The sequence below is a fragment of the Pseudonaja textilis genome, chromosome 6, assembly GCF_049901715.1.
Source record: "Pseudonaja textilis isolate UNSWEBS1 chromosome 6, rPseTex1.2, whole genome shotgun sequence".
In the NCBI taxonomy this organism is placed as follows: domain Eukaryota; kingdom Metazoa; phylum Chordata; class Lepidosauria; order Squamata; family Elapidae; genus Pseudonaja; species Pseudonaja textilis.
This window is the reverse complement of record NC_141995.1, coordinates 56265218-56280572: the sequence shown is the minus strand read 5'-3', so window position 1 is coordinate 56280572 and position 15355 is coordinate 56265218. Positions and strand designations below refer to the sequence as shown.

Sequence of the window (15355 nt, the reverse complement as noted above, 5' to 3'; positions counted from 1 at the left end):
TAGGGATTCGAACTGCCAAACTGCTGATCTTTCTGATCAACAGGCTGAGTGGCTAAGACACCGTGTCCCTCAGCAAATCAGAAGGCTTCCCTAAATTTCTGGAGAAATTAAACGAAAGGCCTGGACTTTGGGACTTGTGGAATTCTATTAATATAATCTTACTATAAAGGTAGAGCTAGTATTTTTTGATGTGCTTCTTGTCTGAACTAATTCCATAGAATAACATCAGAACCAAAAGATCTTGTCTATAAACTGGCTTGGACAGTAATGCATTTTAACAGAAGATCGTTCTGTGTAGAAATTTAATAGCACCTACTCCTCATTGTTTTTCTTCTCAGGTTTACTTTCATTTTTCTTCTCATCCTTCTCTTCTTTGCACGCCGTGTTATTTTTCTTTGTATCACCAGTTTTGCTAAAAGAAAAAAAATATATAACTGATAAAAATAGCACCCTCGCCATAAAGTTACTCTTAGTCTGTCTTATTTTTTAATTCACTTAATTACTCTGTGTCGGGCTCCGAGCTCGCGACAGAGCCCATCAGCTCCAAACCCCACCTCGGAGCAAGTCAGCTGGCCGTGGAGAATGTCACCTTATCTCTGCTGCTGCTGGATCTATATTTCTGCTTGTATGCTGGCCGATGGTGTTGAGAGTCGCTGCAGGATGGATTCTGAAGCAACTGCGGGGCTGGAAATGGCTCTTTTCATGTATTGTGGTGCGTATTGTTAGAGGGGGCTGGAGCACATATAGGCGGTAATTAAGCATTGAGTTAAACATGGTGAAGGTGGCACCAGGTGGGGATCAGTTAGTGAGGGTTGGAATAGGGTAGGGATGTAGACATGTCAAAGGGTTAATAGCATTTAGGGTTAATGGGTTAGGCGTGGCCAGAACTAAAACTGCGTATAGACCTGGGTGTGGTGGGGTGTGTCTCATGATAATGGTGATAAAAGGAAAGGGAGCAAACTCAAACCCAACGCTAACCTTGCCTAAATTTTACCCTTTCTTGTCAGATAAGAGTATTTGTTGTTTGCTGATCTAATGAATAAACCATCATTGCACTACAAAGGAGCTGGAGTTGGTATTCATTTAAGGACAAATCTTCAATACTCAAGGACTGGCTGAGACTCTGTCATGAAAATATTCCCATATAGTACCGTATACTCATGCTTACTACTCGCTATTGGGAATCTGATGCTTTCATTTTGAATTTGTTTCCAATTGGTCTATGACCCCGATCAACTAAACTTATAATCCCATAAAGTATTCTGACATTTCTTTCATTCTTATGCCATCTTTTTTAACCTAAGAAATTACTCTCTAATCTATTACACGCATAATTGTTATGGCTACAGATTGTATTGTAACAGTCTGTTGGCTGGAGTTGAAGTCCACACATATTAAACCTGCTAATGTTGAGAGATTCCACTCTGTATTTTCTAAAGCGCCTGTAGGCCAGACAAGGAAATAATGGATGGAAACTGAACAAGGAGAGATTTAACCTGGAAATAAGGAGAAACTTTCTGACAGTGAGAACAATCAACCAATGGAACAGAAGTTGCCCTCGGAAGTTGTGGGAGCGCCATAACTTGAGACCTTCAAGAAGAGATTGGACTGCCATTTGTCAGAAATGGTGTAGGGTCTCCCGCTTGGGTGGGGGTTGGACTAGATGACCTACAAGGTCCCTTCCAACTCTTATTATCTTTTTCTTTTGATAAGTTTTATTTGAGTTTTCACAAAAAGAAAAGAAATACAAGTAAAACATCTTTTTTGAAAGCAGCATAATCCCGGGTTACATCTCTTCATACAGACACAAATTCAAGTTCATGCTCATTTTTATATTCCATTCCATATCTTATTACTATTCTACATTTTCTACATAGCTTCTCCCCTCTTTTAACTTTCTTAATTTTATTTTATTTAGTTCATCTCAATTCAAATCATCGTACTTATATTCTTTGTCTGTCCTGTTTCAACTGTCTACTATCTTTTCTCATTAAACACAATTTCTCCTGTAATCACTGATTGGAGTATGACACCTTTAACCAACTCTTATTATCTTTATCTAATCTGTGACTGTTCTTTATTAAGGTCCCGAGTCATATGAAAAACTGAATTCAAGTTCAAATAAAATTTTGTTCCTTAGTTTAGCCTTCTAGATCAGGGGTCCCGAAACTTGGCAACTTTAAAACTTGTGGACTTCAACTCCCAGAATTCTCCAGCCAGCTATGCTGGAAGTTGAAGTCTGGAAATTAAAGTCCACAAGTCTTATTCAACAAGCCTGAATTCTAGAAGTTAAAGTCCACAAGTCTTAAAATTGCTAAGTTTGGAGATCTCTGTTCTAGATGAACATGTTGGAGCTAGGAAAAGAAAGGATTCAGGCAATACTTGTCCCCACTTTGCACCGACCTCCAACCCTTTTATAAATTCAGCTGACTGCACTGGAATATATAGGGAGTCCTCAATTTACGACCACAATTGAGGCCAACATTTATGTTGCTAAGTGAGACATTTGTCGCAGTTGTTAACTGAATCACTGCAAATGTTCAGTTAGTAACATGGCTGTTAAGGGAATCTGGCTGCCTCATTGACTTTGCTTGTGAGAAGGTCAGAAAAGGGGATCATATTACACAACCCCCCCCCGCCCATGGACCCTACAACCGTCACAAGTATGAGTCAGTTGCCAAGCACCTGAATTTGATCGGCCACTAAATGAACTGTCGAGGGCTACCAGTAATTCATGACAGATTAAGAGTTCTTGAAGCACCATTCAATCAAATCATGGCTATGATACACACAAAATTAAGGAGTGGCAGGCACTACAACCAGAATTGTGATAGTACTCTGTGTGAATCACCATACGCATACATAAGTAGAAGGAAATGGCACCTTTCATAACTCAGGGTTAATTAGATCAGCAATAAGACAAAGCAACTGAGAAATTAACAAGGTCAAAGTTTAGGATTAGGCTTAGGGTTCTACTGCTATTCTACTTCTGACACATTACGTGTAGTAGTGGGATTCAAAAAATTTTACTACCAATTTGGTGGGCGTAGCTTGGTAGGTGTGGCTTGGCTTGGCTTGGTGGGTGTGGCTTGGTGGGCGTGGCAGGGGAAGGAGACTGCACAATCCCCATTCTCTCCCCATCCCACTAACCTGCTTTCCAGCTCCGTTCTCCTGTGCAGGGCAACAAAAGAAGACCCAGCCAATCAGCTGGGACTCGAGAGGTGGAGAATAGATGGGGGCGGGGCCAGTCAGAGGTGGGATTTGCCGGTTCTTGAAACTACTCAAAATTTCCACTACCGGTTCTCCAGAACTGGTCAGAACCTGCTGAATGCCACCTCTGATTAGGTGAAAACCTAGCTTTCTGGAAAAAGCTCTACTATTGAGAAAAGGGGAAGGAAGGAAAGGATCAGATGATGTACAAGTGAGGATCCCTGGGGATCATCATCAGAGGAAGGGTTGTAGGTGGAGACAGGACAGGGGTGGGCTTCAAAATTTTTAGCAAAGGGTTCTCTGCCCGGTGGCAGAGTGGGGCATGGCCATGGTGGGCGTGGCCTAGTTGGCCTATTGCACCACCGAGGGGGACATTTTTGCCCTCCCCGGACTCCGGAGGCTTTCTTTGAGCCTCTGGGAGGACGAAAATGGCCTCCCCTGGCTCCGGAGGCTCTCTGGAAGTTGGAAACGGGCCCATTTCTGGCCTTCCTGAACTGGCGGGAGGCCCAGTTTTTGCCCACCACAACCCTCCACGCGCACCCTGCAGTTACCTGCATCCAAAACGTGCCTCATGGGGACTCTTGGGAGGGGAGGGGCAAGGTGGGCGGGGCCAGCCAGGAGTGGGATTTGGGGGTTTCTCTGAACTACACAGAATCTTATCTCCCGAACACCTGTGAACCCCCAGCAGCCCAACCCTGGATAGGATGCAGGTGTGGATGTAATGGACATGAGAGTGAGGAATATGAATTCTGATAAAAACATCTTTTTGCCTTAAAACAGACAATTAAGCAGTTTTGCTCTGCTCTTTCTCTCTCTCTCTCTCCCTCCCTCTCATTCTCTCTCCCCGAAGGAGGCGGGGGGGTCACCGGTGCTGTCTTCGACAAAGAATTAAAGATTGCTTTTATTCTTCTCTCAATAGTACGAAGGGGGCGGGGCTGCACAGTCGTACCTAGCACTTTACCTGTTAGAAAATGACCAGCCAGGATATTAGAAACAAGAATAGCTCGCTTATAAGAAAAAAAAAAACCCAAAACCACATAGCTGGCACATGAAACTAGGACATTTTGCAAGATACCTGTGACCTGGGGTGAAAAAGCAGGTGACATGACTTTTAGCTATTTAGCATAGCCAGCGTCAAGGGTTTCGGGGGCTGTAATCCAAATGACCAATCTGTGATGACCCAGGGTGGGAGACAAAACAAGCAGAGTCACAGAAAACAGGTGAAGCCCCTTTTATTCCTTCACTTTGCTTCCAAGCTACGAATATCCTTGACCGAAGACAAAAAAAAACTCACACAAGCAGTTACACGAAGGAGGGAATGCCGTTTAAATTATAAAGAGTAAAAAAAAAAAAAAACCAACACAAACCAGGCAAGATAAGGGCTTGAAGACGTCCACAGATATCAGAACATAGACTGGGAGGGACGCCTAACTCAGAGAGGAACCATAAACTAGAGATATTTCCATGCTTTGTTTCCAGCACTCGCCAGTACGCAGGTCCGTCCTCTTATCCACTTGTCACAGCTGCAGCCCATGAAGAGGATCAAGGCCCTGTCCTCCTAAGTAGACCACGCCTCTCCCTTATCCTCTCTTCCCTGCGCGCCCTAGGATGGAGAGGGGATGGGCCTGGGTCCTCCTCTGACTGCTCCACCGGCCTCTGCCCTTCCCCAGCCTCCTCCACAACCTCCGGAGCCACACTGCCACTCCCTGTCGGCTGTTCCTCCCCTCCCTCAGAGTCAGTCTCCCCCAGGGGCATGGCACAATCAATATTATCTGTTATGCATGCATTATTAGGGAAGAGCAAAGGGTTGGACGAGACCACCTTCTGACTGTAAGAATTGCTGTCCTTATATCTTGGTAACAAAATAAAAGTATAATTTTGCATCACACCTTGTGTTCGGTGACTTATCGGCTTTGACCCCAAGCCAGAGCCCAGTTTTAGGGACAACAAAAGGAGGGAGAGGGCAACCAGCAACACGGTGGAAAGACTCATTTGCAGTCTTTATAGAAAGAGTTGAAGGACCCAGGTTAAGAATACATTGTCATGGAGAAAAGCTACCTAAGAGCCAAGGTGGCGCAGTGGTTAGAATGCAGTATTGCAGGCTAATTCTGCCGGCTGCCAACAGTTCAATAGACTGAAGGTTGACTCAGCCTTCCATCTTTCTGAGGTCAGAAAAATGAGAACCCAGATTGTTGGGGGCAATAGGCTGGTTCTGTATACTGCTAAGAAAGGTCTGTGAAGCACTGTGAAGCCATATATAAGCCTAAGTGCTGTTGCTATCTATGTGGCCGCTAAGTCACCAATGACTTTATAGCATAAAGCCATTCAGTCAAAGACCTAAGAACTGTGACACTAACCCAAGTTTATGGATTACATGGGATTACAAAATACATATTACCAGGTAAGCTGCTCAGAGTTGCTTGGAACCACGGGATGGATGGAATTTAAATTTAATAAATAAATAAATAAGTTTAGATGCTCAGCCAAAAAAAAAATATCCATGCACACCCACATCTTACCTGTTTTCACCATTCTCCACATTTTTGAGACTTTCCTTTCTACCACGGCTCGCTAAATTATGAGGATCTGAATCTGAGTGTTGAGTTTCACTCTCCCCCATCCTTGTGATAATTTATTATCTGAAAGAGAGAGAGAGAAACAGAAAAAATATGTTCAAAGTGGACCAACATTTTGCAACAAGGCTTTGTTGATAATATTAATCCATCCTATCTCTAGCATGCCCAGAGGCTTAGCCAAAGTATTATCCATTTGTTTACTTATTTATTCATACCAGTCAACTCATAAAACATTCCTATGCCTGTTTTAGTAGTTGCCATTAAAAAAAAGGGAGGAGAGAGGAAGGAAATCTGGAATAGCAGTGCAGCTGTTTGAAATCAAAAGTACATTCCAACTCTTATCTTTAAAAGTTTGTAACTAAAATACCAGAGTTTTTGCCCGCGAATATATTTAATTGGAGGATGTGAATGATGACACCCAGCCTATGAAGGTGTTCGATTGGAGAATCTGATTTATGACACAACCAGAGGGAAGGGGGGAAACAGGCTCACAGGGGATTGTAAATTACGTATGCCAGAGTTGGCTTGATACTGGGCAGTGCCAGTATGTCGCCTCTAATGAATCCTTTGTAGTTTTTTGAAGTTTGGCTCGAGAGTCACGATTTAATTAGGGCGATTGCTGGAATCCTGACAATACCACTGAATACCAAGCTCTCTCAATGATTTACTGTCAGGATCCTGGAAGTTACTCCAATTAAATCATGAGCATTTTTGACATTCTCCCAAGTTGCTTTCAGTGTTGACATCCAATTGGTCAGGCTGACTGAGGAGGGGAGGGGTCCCTTGGATACTCAGGCATTGGGACGGAGTCCATGCTGCTCACTACCTTGAAGGGGGTTTGTCCCATGCTACTGTGAACAGCATCATTGTACGAGACTTCCGTGAAAGGCAGGAGGTCCGCCCAATTGGACTGCTGATAATTTACATAGCACCTCAGACGCTGTTCTACCATGGCGTTCAATTTCTCTGCCCTCCCCCATTGGTGCTTGGATGAAAGGCCGAGCTAAGGCCCTGGGACGACCCAATAGACCGCAAGAACTCCCTCCAAAATTTGGCTGTGAAGTGGACACCTCTATCTGAGATAATTCTCCATGGTACTCCATGCAGGCGGTATATGTGCTTCAGGAACAGTTTGGCTAAATGGCGGGCTGCGGGTAATATGAAAAGTGCCTGTTTGGAATACCATGGAGAATTTTGTATACACATAGTCAACATTTACATTGAAAAAGAAAAATTAGAACCGGATGGATTAAAAAATATTTTAAACCAGCATTTAAAATAACGATTAAAATCCTACTTTTAAAAAGGAGTGTTTTTGAGCTTTTTGAAAGCTCAAAGAAAACATTCAATTTCTCAACGAGGTGCACATGTTACTGAACTGGGGCATCTATAGAGAAAACATCAACCTCAAATTACCAGACATCCAGCAATAAGTGTAGGCAAATCTTCTAAGAGGAAGGAATATCTCAAGAATATCTGAGATAGAGGCGTTATATCATGTATAGGGAATCCTCGACTTACAACAGTTCATTTAGTGATGGTTCAAGGTTACAACGGCACTGAAAACAGTGGACTTACAACCATTTTTCACACTTACGACAGCATCCACTTGATCACATGATCAAAAGTCAGATGCTTAGCCATTGATTCACATTCATGACGGTTTCAGTGTCCCAGGAGGTCATGGGATGCCTTTTGCGACTTTCTGACAAGCAAAGTCAATGGGGGAAGCCAGATTCACTTAACAACTTGTGAGAAAAATCACAAAACACATCTAGAGACGGTGAATAATATGAAAGAGCTTTATTATTAAGCTTTTGCAAAAGGGAATTCTGCTCATAGCAGAAGACACCCTCCCCAGGAAGGCTGGGGTTTATATACAGGTTCAAATATACAGTCTCTGTCCCTTTCCTGGGTTCACAATCTATCCAACTACGTAATTCCCTATGCCACATCTATAGCATATCACCTGTCTCCCTTTCTTTGGACACTACCCTGGTTCTCATGGCATCTTCCTGTTATGTTCTTCTGAACACTAATCATTGATCTGAACACTGATCATTAATCAGTTCCGTTCAGGCCAGGATGACCCTACATCTCTTACATTAATTCTCAAGTCAAAATACAACCCCCCATGATCCAGCCAAAAATCTGACATTTACTTTAGAACATAACATGTTACAAAACAGTACATATTTGTTAGATACAGTTATATAACCAATAATCATTGTAAAAAGGTCATAACTTAAACAAAAATGGAGTCCCTTTTGCTCTATACTTCTCAGGTGTAACTGGTGTTTTTTATATATATATATTTTCTGAGGTTCTCGCGGGTATTTGTATGTGGATCTTTGGTTGTTCGGGTTTTCTCCCATGTAAGATTCAAAGTATCTAGGCAACGTTTCGATGAAGTCTCATTCATCATCTTCAGGCTTCTGTCTTCAGCTCTCACAGAGAAGCACAGAGCTGAAGACAGAAGCCTGAAGATGATGAATGAGTCTTGATTCACTTAACAATGGTGGCAAGAAAAGTCATAAAATTGGACAAATTTCTCTCTTGCTTAGCAGTGGAAATTTTGGGCCTCCATTGTGGTTGTAAATCAAGGATTATTTGTAATGTACCCAAAATGGCTCTCTGTGATTACATTTTAAAAAATAGTATTTTATGAGAAGTATGGAAAAATAAAAACACAGCAGCTGTACAATAATAGAGAGAGAAAAGGATGGAAAAAGTTGGCAGCATCCAGTCGAATCATTGGAAGGCTCTTTGAAACAGCCCAGGGTTCATCGACAAAGAGGAAAGAGCTTCATCTCCACAAAATGGCTGACAAACAGTTTGAGCACGTCTTGTTTAGCAACAGAAACTTTGGGCTCAATTGCGGTCGTATGTTGAGGACCACCTGTACTCTAAATCCAGGCTGCATAAGACTTTTGAAGGTAATAATTGGGACTTTGAATTTGTCTTTAGCATCGGGGCCATGCCATTTGTTTATTTAAATGACTTAAGTGGTCATCCATCTTGTGAAACTGAGTGGCTCACGACGATACTGAAATAAAAAGAAGAAAGCCAGGCACTTGATGTACCATTTCCAACCCATCAATCCATCCAATTCTCAGATTCCAAACTTTATTCCAGGGTCTGGGGAAAAGTCGGCCCTTGAGAGCTTTCTGGAAGTCTAAATACGGTCTGCTGGACCCCAGGATGAAGGATATTTCAGATGAACGGATAATCAGAGTTGGAAGGGACCTTGTAGGTCATCTAGTCCAACCCCCTGCCCAAGCGGGAGACCCTACACCATGTCTGACAAATGGCAGTCCAATCTCTTCTTGAAAGTCTCAAGTGATGGCATTCCCACAGGTTCAGAGGGCAACTTCTGTTCCATGGGTTGATTGTTCTCACTGTCAGACAGTTTCTCCTTATTTCCAGGTTAAATATCAGTTTCCATCCATTATTCCTTGTCTGGCCTACAGGTGCTTTAGAAAATAGCTTGACCCCCTTCCTCCTCTCTGTGGCAGCCCTCAAATATTGGAAGACTGCTATCCTGTCTTCCCTGGTCCTTCTCTTCACTAGGCTAGCCATGCCCAGTTCCTGTAACCGTTCTTCATATGTTTTAGTCTCCAGTCCCCTAATCATCCTGGTTGCTCTTCTCTGCACTCTTTCTAGAGTCTCAATATCTTTTTTATAGTGTGGTGACCAAAACGGGATGCAGTACGCTAGGTGTGGTCTTACTAAGGCTTTATAGAGTGGGATTAGTACCTCAATTTGAAAGGGTAGGGGGCTGCTATGGAAAAGGCACTCTTCCTAAATCAGGGGTCTCCTACCTTGGCAACTTTTAAGAGTTGTGGACTTCAATTCCCAGAGTTCCTCAGTCAGCAATTCTGGGAGTTGAAGTCCACAAGTCTTAAAGTTGCCATGGTTGGAGACCCCTGTCCTAGATCCTAGTAGTTGACAATGCTTAAGAGACAAGACCTGGAGTCCACTTCTTTGGGTTCTTCCAGAAGTTGGCTTCACTACTGATCTACTATTTATTATAAAAATCTAGAGTCCAATGGAGTTGGATGGCTATAATAAATTTGAATAAATAATAACAATAGTACTCCCTATGGTTGTTGGTGCACTGGGTACCTTACCAAAATTCTGGACACTTAAAAAAAAATCTGCACTTTTTTACAAAATTTCCATCTGACAATTACAAAGGCTTGGTCTACTCTACACTTACACAACATCCATGCATTTATGGCATCCTAGATTATTGGGAGGAACTCGATGTGTATAAAGATCAACATTGGCCAAAGAATTGTCAGCTGTGATTTCACAATTTTTGTATATATAATCATAATCTAATATCTTTGGGTTAGATATCAAGGCATACGACACGGTCTAATAATCAAACCCGGAAATGGCAGCAAATGCAGCACTCTTTTACAATCCTTTTTCCCCAGCTACTTATCAACAAGGCCCAATGAAAGTGCCGTTAACCATAACCTCCACCTATGTAACCCTAAAGTAATCCAGATATACAAGCGGATTATCTGTTAGCTTCTGGGAGAAGATAACTCAGTTCAAAGCAATAAGAACAACTACCTTTCATCAATGGGTGAAAAGTGAATCAAAGACCGAATCCCAATAGGTGTTGTTGCTCTGGGTTCTGCCTATTGCTCTGGACAAGCCAAGAAAGACCCAGTGTTTAACTGGTGTGTGTGTATCTGTGCACGTTCCAATGAAACTCCCCATTTCATTCAACACTCAGAAACAAAGTTCACCCAAGTAAGAATTTATTGAAGAAGTCATACTGGCACATCTGAGAATTCTGGGTTTTCCCTTCCCAATTGAAATTCACAAACCCACCCGCTGCACCCATCAGGACATCACGTGGCCCAATCAACTGTCGTCCCAACTGGAGACATTCCTCCAGAAACTCCTTCCCAGGTGCAGGGTAACTTGTCCTTGACTTTATGAGAAGAATGTTGTTGAGTCTAATCTTCCACCACTCTATACAATCCCCCCTCTCAAATTCCCAGACACAAAAATGTGGCAGCTTCGAATCTTCTAAGTAAAATATGGTTTCCAAAGTGTGTGTGTTTGTGTGTTGAGAGAGACAGAGACAGAGATCATTCCTTTTATCACATGGACAGGCAACCCTCTCCATTTTTTGAAGAAAAAATAAATAAAGTTCATTTTTAAAAATCAAGGCAGAGTTGGATGGACAAAGGCCTGAAAATGAGTGTGATTCAGCACCTCTCTCCATCTCTGCCTTAATTTACAAGAAGGAAAAGGATTTTTCTACAGAATAAGCAACCAGCTCAAGCATTTCCAAGGGGCGCAAATTATACTGGCATATTGTCCGAATCTGAATTGACCAATTTGGGATTCTCACCACCACACTGTCAGGATTCCATTCACAACTTAAATTAAAACTTGGTTTCAATTTCTGAAAATCCAAAGGAACAATTGTTTCAAGTTGACATAATGCCTATAATTCTGTTGAGGAACTATAAACGTCTGGCAGTAAGGTGATTATAACAACATATGCTTTCTAATCAGACTCTGTACTTTAGCTGAATTGTGTGTGTGTGAGTGTGTGTGTGCACGCATGCAATGGCTCAGCAGTTCAAGATGCTGAGCCTGTCAGCTGGAAAGCTGACAGCCCAGGTCCGAGGCTCGAGTACCACACGACGGGGTGAGATTCCAGATTCACAACCAGATTCACTTAACATGTTGTTAACTTAACAATCGCAATGATCCACTTAACAACTGTGGCAAGAAAAGTCGTAAAATGGGACAAAACATACTTGACAACTGTCTCTCTCAGTAACAGAAATTTTGGGCTCAACTGTGGTTAAAAGTTGAGGACTACATACATGCATATACATATATGTTTTCTTAAGTTTTTGTAGGTACTTACATGTATGGCATTCAGCTTTGTTCGGGTATTTTCCCACATCATTATAGTTGTGCTTTTAAAGTTGTAGCAACGTTTTGGTAGAATCTCATCTGCCATCATCGGGCTTCTGTAATGTGTTCGTCTGTGAGTTGGCTGTGAAAGTCTGACTCACTGACGAACACAATACAGAAGCCCAATAATGGCAGATGAGATTCTGCCAAAACATTGCTACAACTTTAAAAGCACAACTATAATGATGTGGGAAAATACCCGAACAAAGCTGAATACCATACATACATGTATGTATGTGTATGTATATGTATGTATAGAGAGAGAGAGTATGTATGTATGTGTGTATGTATGTATGTATGTATGTATATGTATATGTGTGTGTGTGTGTGTGTATGTGTGTGTGTGTATGTATGTATGTATGTGTGTGTGTGATATATATATATATATATATATATATATATATATATATATATATATATATATGTTTTCTGAGGTTCTCGGGTATTTGTATGTGGATCTTTGGTTGTTGGGTTTTCTCCGCGTAAGATTCAAAGTGTCTAGGCAACGTTTGATGAAGTCTCATTCATCATCATCAGGCCTCTGTCTTTGGCTCTTGCTTTTCAGAGTGATGACATATATATATAAATATGCAAAATACCACTCACGCATCATCACAAAATCTCCACAACCGTAAAGCCTATAAACTTGAAATTTGGCATGCATGTTTCTCTTGGCTTCTAGGTGCTCACTAAGAAAGGATTTTTCGAAATGACCATCAGAGCATTATTATTTCGTATATTATTATTAACACGCTCTGATGCTAAGGAGCTCTACTCCCCTTCCCACATGAAAATAAATCTATTCCAAATTCAAAGGAATTTGGAGGAATTCCTTTGGAGAGGAGAGGAGTTTCAGTTTCACAGCAGCACCAAGCAGCTTTAGTACAGAACAGTTGAGCTAAGCCACACTCAGGCTCCTTGCTATCTTCTTCTTGCACACAAGCAATACTGTTTCACTTTCCAAACAGCCCTCAACTCTCTCACACATTGACAGGACGCTAGCCAGATGAATACTGATGGATGCTGGTAGGCAGAGGCAGAATTTTTTCCCCTTATTTTCCTCCCCAAAAGCTAAGCCCGACCACATAGTTTCATAGCGAAGCACAGGTATCGAGCTAGCATACCATAAATACCAACCTCGTTTCTTTCCCTGCGCTGTAATAAATCCAAAGTGATAATGAAATCTTCAATCTTCCATTGAAGAATAAATCTATAATAAAGTAACTTGAGATAAAATAAATGAGCTGCAGCGGAGAAAGGATTCCAATACTGCTGGTGGCAATATAATGTACAGCTCTGCTTATCTTGGAAATGTAATCTGCAAATGCAATGCAAGAAATCCTTTAAGTCTCCACACCACAGCAACCACACACATAATGGGAATTAGGAATCAAATAAGGTCCAATAAAATAAACCAATAATAAATAATAATGTCGGGTTTAGAATGTTCTTCAAATCCAGATTGTGGATGACACTCATTTTCAGAAGGGACCGATAAATTCTTTGAAATCTTACTGTACTTTAAATACAGGACAAACTCAGATTTATTTATTGTTTGGTTCTCCTTTTATAGAGAAAAATATTGCTTGTTGCTGGTTCAAGCAGTACCTCACCTGCCCAGGTGCAGCATTCCTAAGGACCTGAGGAAAAAGGAAATCATAAAAAGATTAATCTATTAATCTATTATTAATCATAAAAAGAACTAACCTGAATTTCAGCACAATAAAGCAATACTATTTTGTGCCCTGAAGATGTACATTTTTTGCTCTCTTCTCAAATTCCCTCCATGAGAAATAATTGATATTTAACTCCCACCTGATTTATTTATGCATTTCTGTCAATCCTTCTCAAACCAATATCAACAACAAGATAAGTCCCCTGTCTATAAACAAATGCATGGCCCTCTGCATGTAATAAACTTCTGGCCAAAAGAAATATTTTTTTTCTAATTATTTACAATTTGAAATCTTAGACGGTTCAGAGAAGCAGCAGTGTTGGGTCAGTTTTAATAGGCCACCTTTAATCTTGTCTTGTAGTTTGCTTAGTCAAGCATTTCCCAATTCCTTTCAATCCCATTAAGGCAATCCGTATTACAAAGCCTTCCAAATCTTCTCAGAAAAACAAACAAATCTGGATAGTTCTTACACTTTTACTCTGTACATTCCAGATTCATACATCCCATTAATATATATTTGCAGAGATGGTATTCAGCAGGTTCGAACCAGTTCTGGAGAACCGGTAGCAGAGATTGGGCAAATCCCACCTCTGTCTGGCTCCACCCCCATCTATTCTCCGCCTTCTGAGTCCCAGCTGATTGGCTGGGTCTGCACAGGAGAACGGAGCTGGAAAGCAGGTTAGTGGGGAGGGGAGGGAAGGGGATTTTGCAGTCACTTTCTGCCAGGAGTGGGGAAGGAATGGGGATTTTACAGTATCCTTCCCCTGCCATACCCACCAAGCCTCGCTCACAAAACTGGGTACAGCCTGATACATAAGAAAGTATTTAGTGAAGTTTTGCTAATCTTCATGCATATCTTACCATGATTTCAACTGTCCTGTCTGAATATGGAGTACTTCACATCTACCTTGTAATAATTTGAGCTTCTTGGTTCCTGTCTAGGTTTGTGATCTTGGGTTTCCACCACTTCTACCCAGACCATGGGTGACTGGGGAATTCTGGAAGTTGAAATCCACACATCTTCACATCGCCAAAGTCCAGAAACATGGGGCTAAATAGATGAGCCAGGATGAACCTCGTTGAACAAGAGAAGATAGAGGGATCCATAGTCCTCATGGAGTTTCTCTCCGGCAATCCGTAGGAAAATAGCTACTAAGCTCGGCTCCATGTTGTGGTTGCATACTCATAGAATTGGGCTACTTCTGTAAACCAGGTTTCAGATGGCTTACATCACCTTAGCATGTTGCATATAGGAGTCTGCAGTGCTTCAAAGTCAAATCCGAAAATCGTTTCAAAGGACGTCCGCAAATCTTGAAAACAACTCTTATTGTTTCTTGGAATCACGTGAAATCAGGCCTTGAAACGCTTTAAAGAACAGCAGGCCAAATTTGCATTTCGAACCATCTTTTCTTCAAAAGGTGGCCTAAACCTAACTTGTGCAAATATTGCTTTAAAGCTAGCCTTGTGTACATGGGAAACTGTTTTCTCTTATCCTAAGGACCGTGCGAGGAGCTATGTACACCTTCCAGAAGCCACGCACACTTCGCTGTAGGCCTCTCCTGTCTTCCTTAAATTCAACAACCTGAAAATGAAACAGCAGTCATGATTGTATTTCAAAAATCAAAATATATCGAAGCCATTGTTTATGGCTTATAAAAAAAAACATTATCTCCCAGAGAGGGTGGAATTACGATCTAAAATTCTGTGCAAAGGCCTACTTCCTGGTTTAACTGCTAAGATTATGGTTTAACCCAGCACATCGTACTATCATATAGCAGTATGGATAGTACCATCAAACAATCTCATTTTGTTGATGATAAACTTGTTTCAGATCAGATATTCTCAATCTAACAGAGGTTAGAAGTCCCTAGAAGTTGGACTGCCTGAAGATGAAGGAGAAGGGTGGGGGAAACCCCTTGGAGCTACTATTAGGAGTATC

General features: G+C 41.6%; 1 protein-coding gene across 2 annotated transcripts in view; it reads right to left on the bottom strand.

Moving 5' to 3' along the window:
* CNGA1 (cyclic nucleotide gated channel subunit alpha 1) overlaps window positions 1–15355 on the bottom strand; it is a 29274-nt gene that overhangs the window by 11549 nt on the left and 2370 nt on the right. The window contains exons 2-6 of one of the 2 annotated variants that reach the window (XM_087936614.1): window positions 14278–14998; window positions 13355–13381; window positions 12879–13059; window positions 5730–5849; window positions 317–412 (exon numbers count right to left, since the gene is read on the bottom strand). In XM_087936614.1, coding sequence (XP_087792740.1) covers window positions 317–412; window positions 5730–5830 — 197 coding nt within the window. In that variant the 5' untranslated portion in view covers window positions 5831–5849; window positions 12879–13059; window positions 13355–13381; window positions 14278–14998. Of the gene's footprint in view, window positions 1–316; window positions 413–5729; window positions 5850–12878; window positions 13382–14277; window positions 14999–15355 lie in introns of both variants that reach the window. The other variant, XM_026699633.2, reaches the window with a different exon arrangement.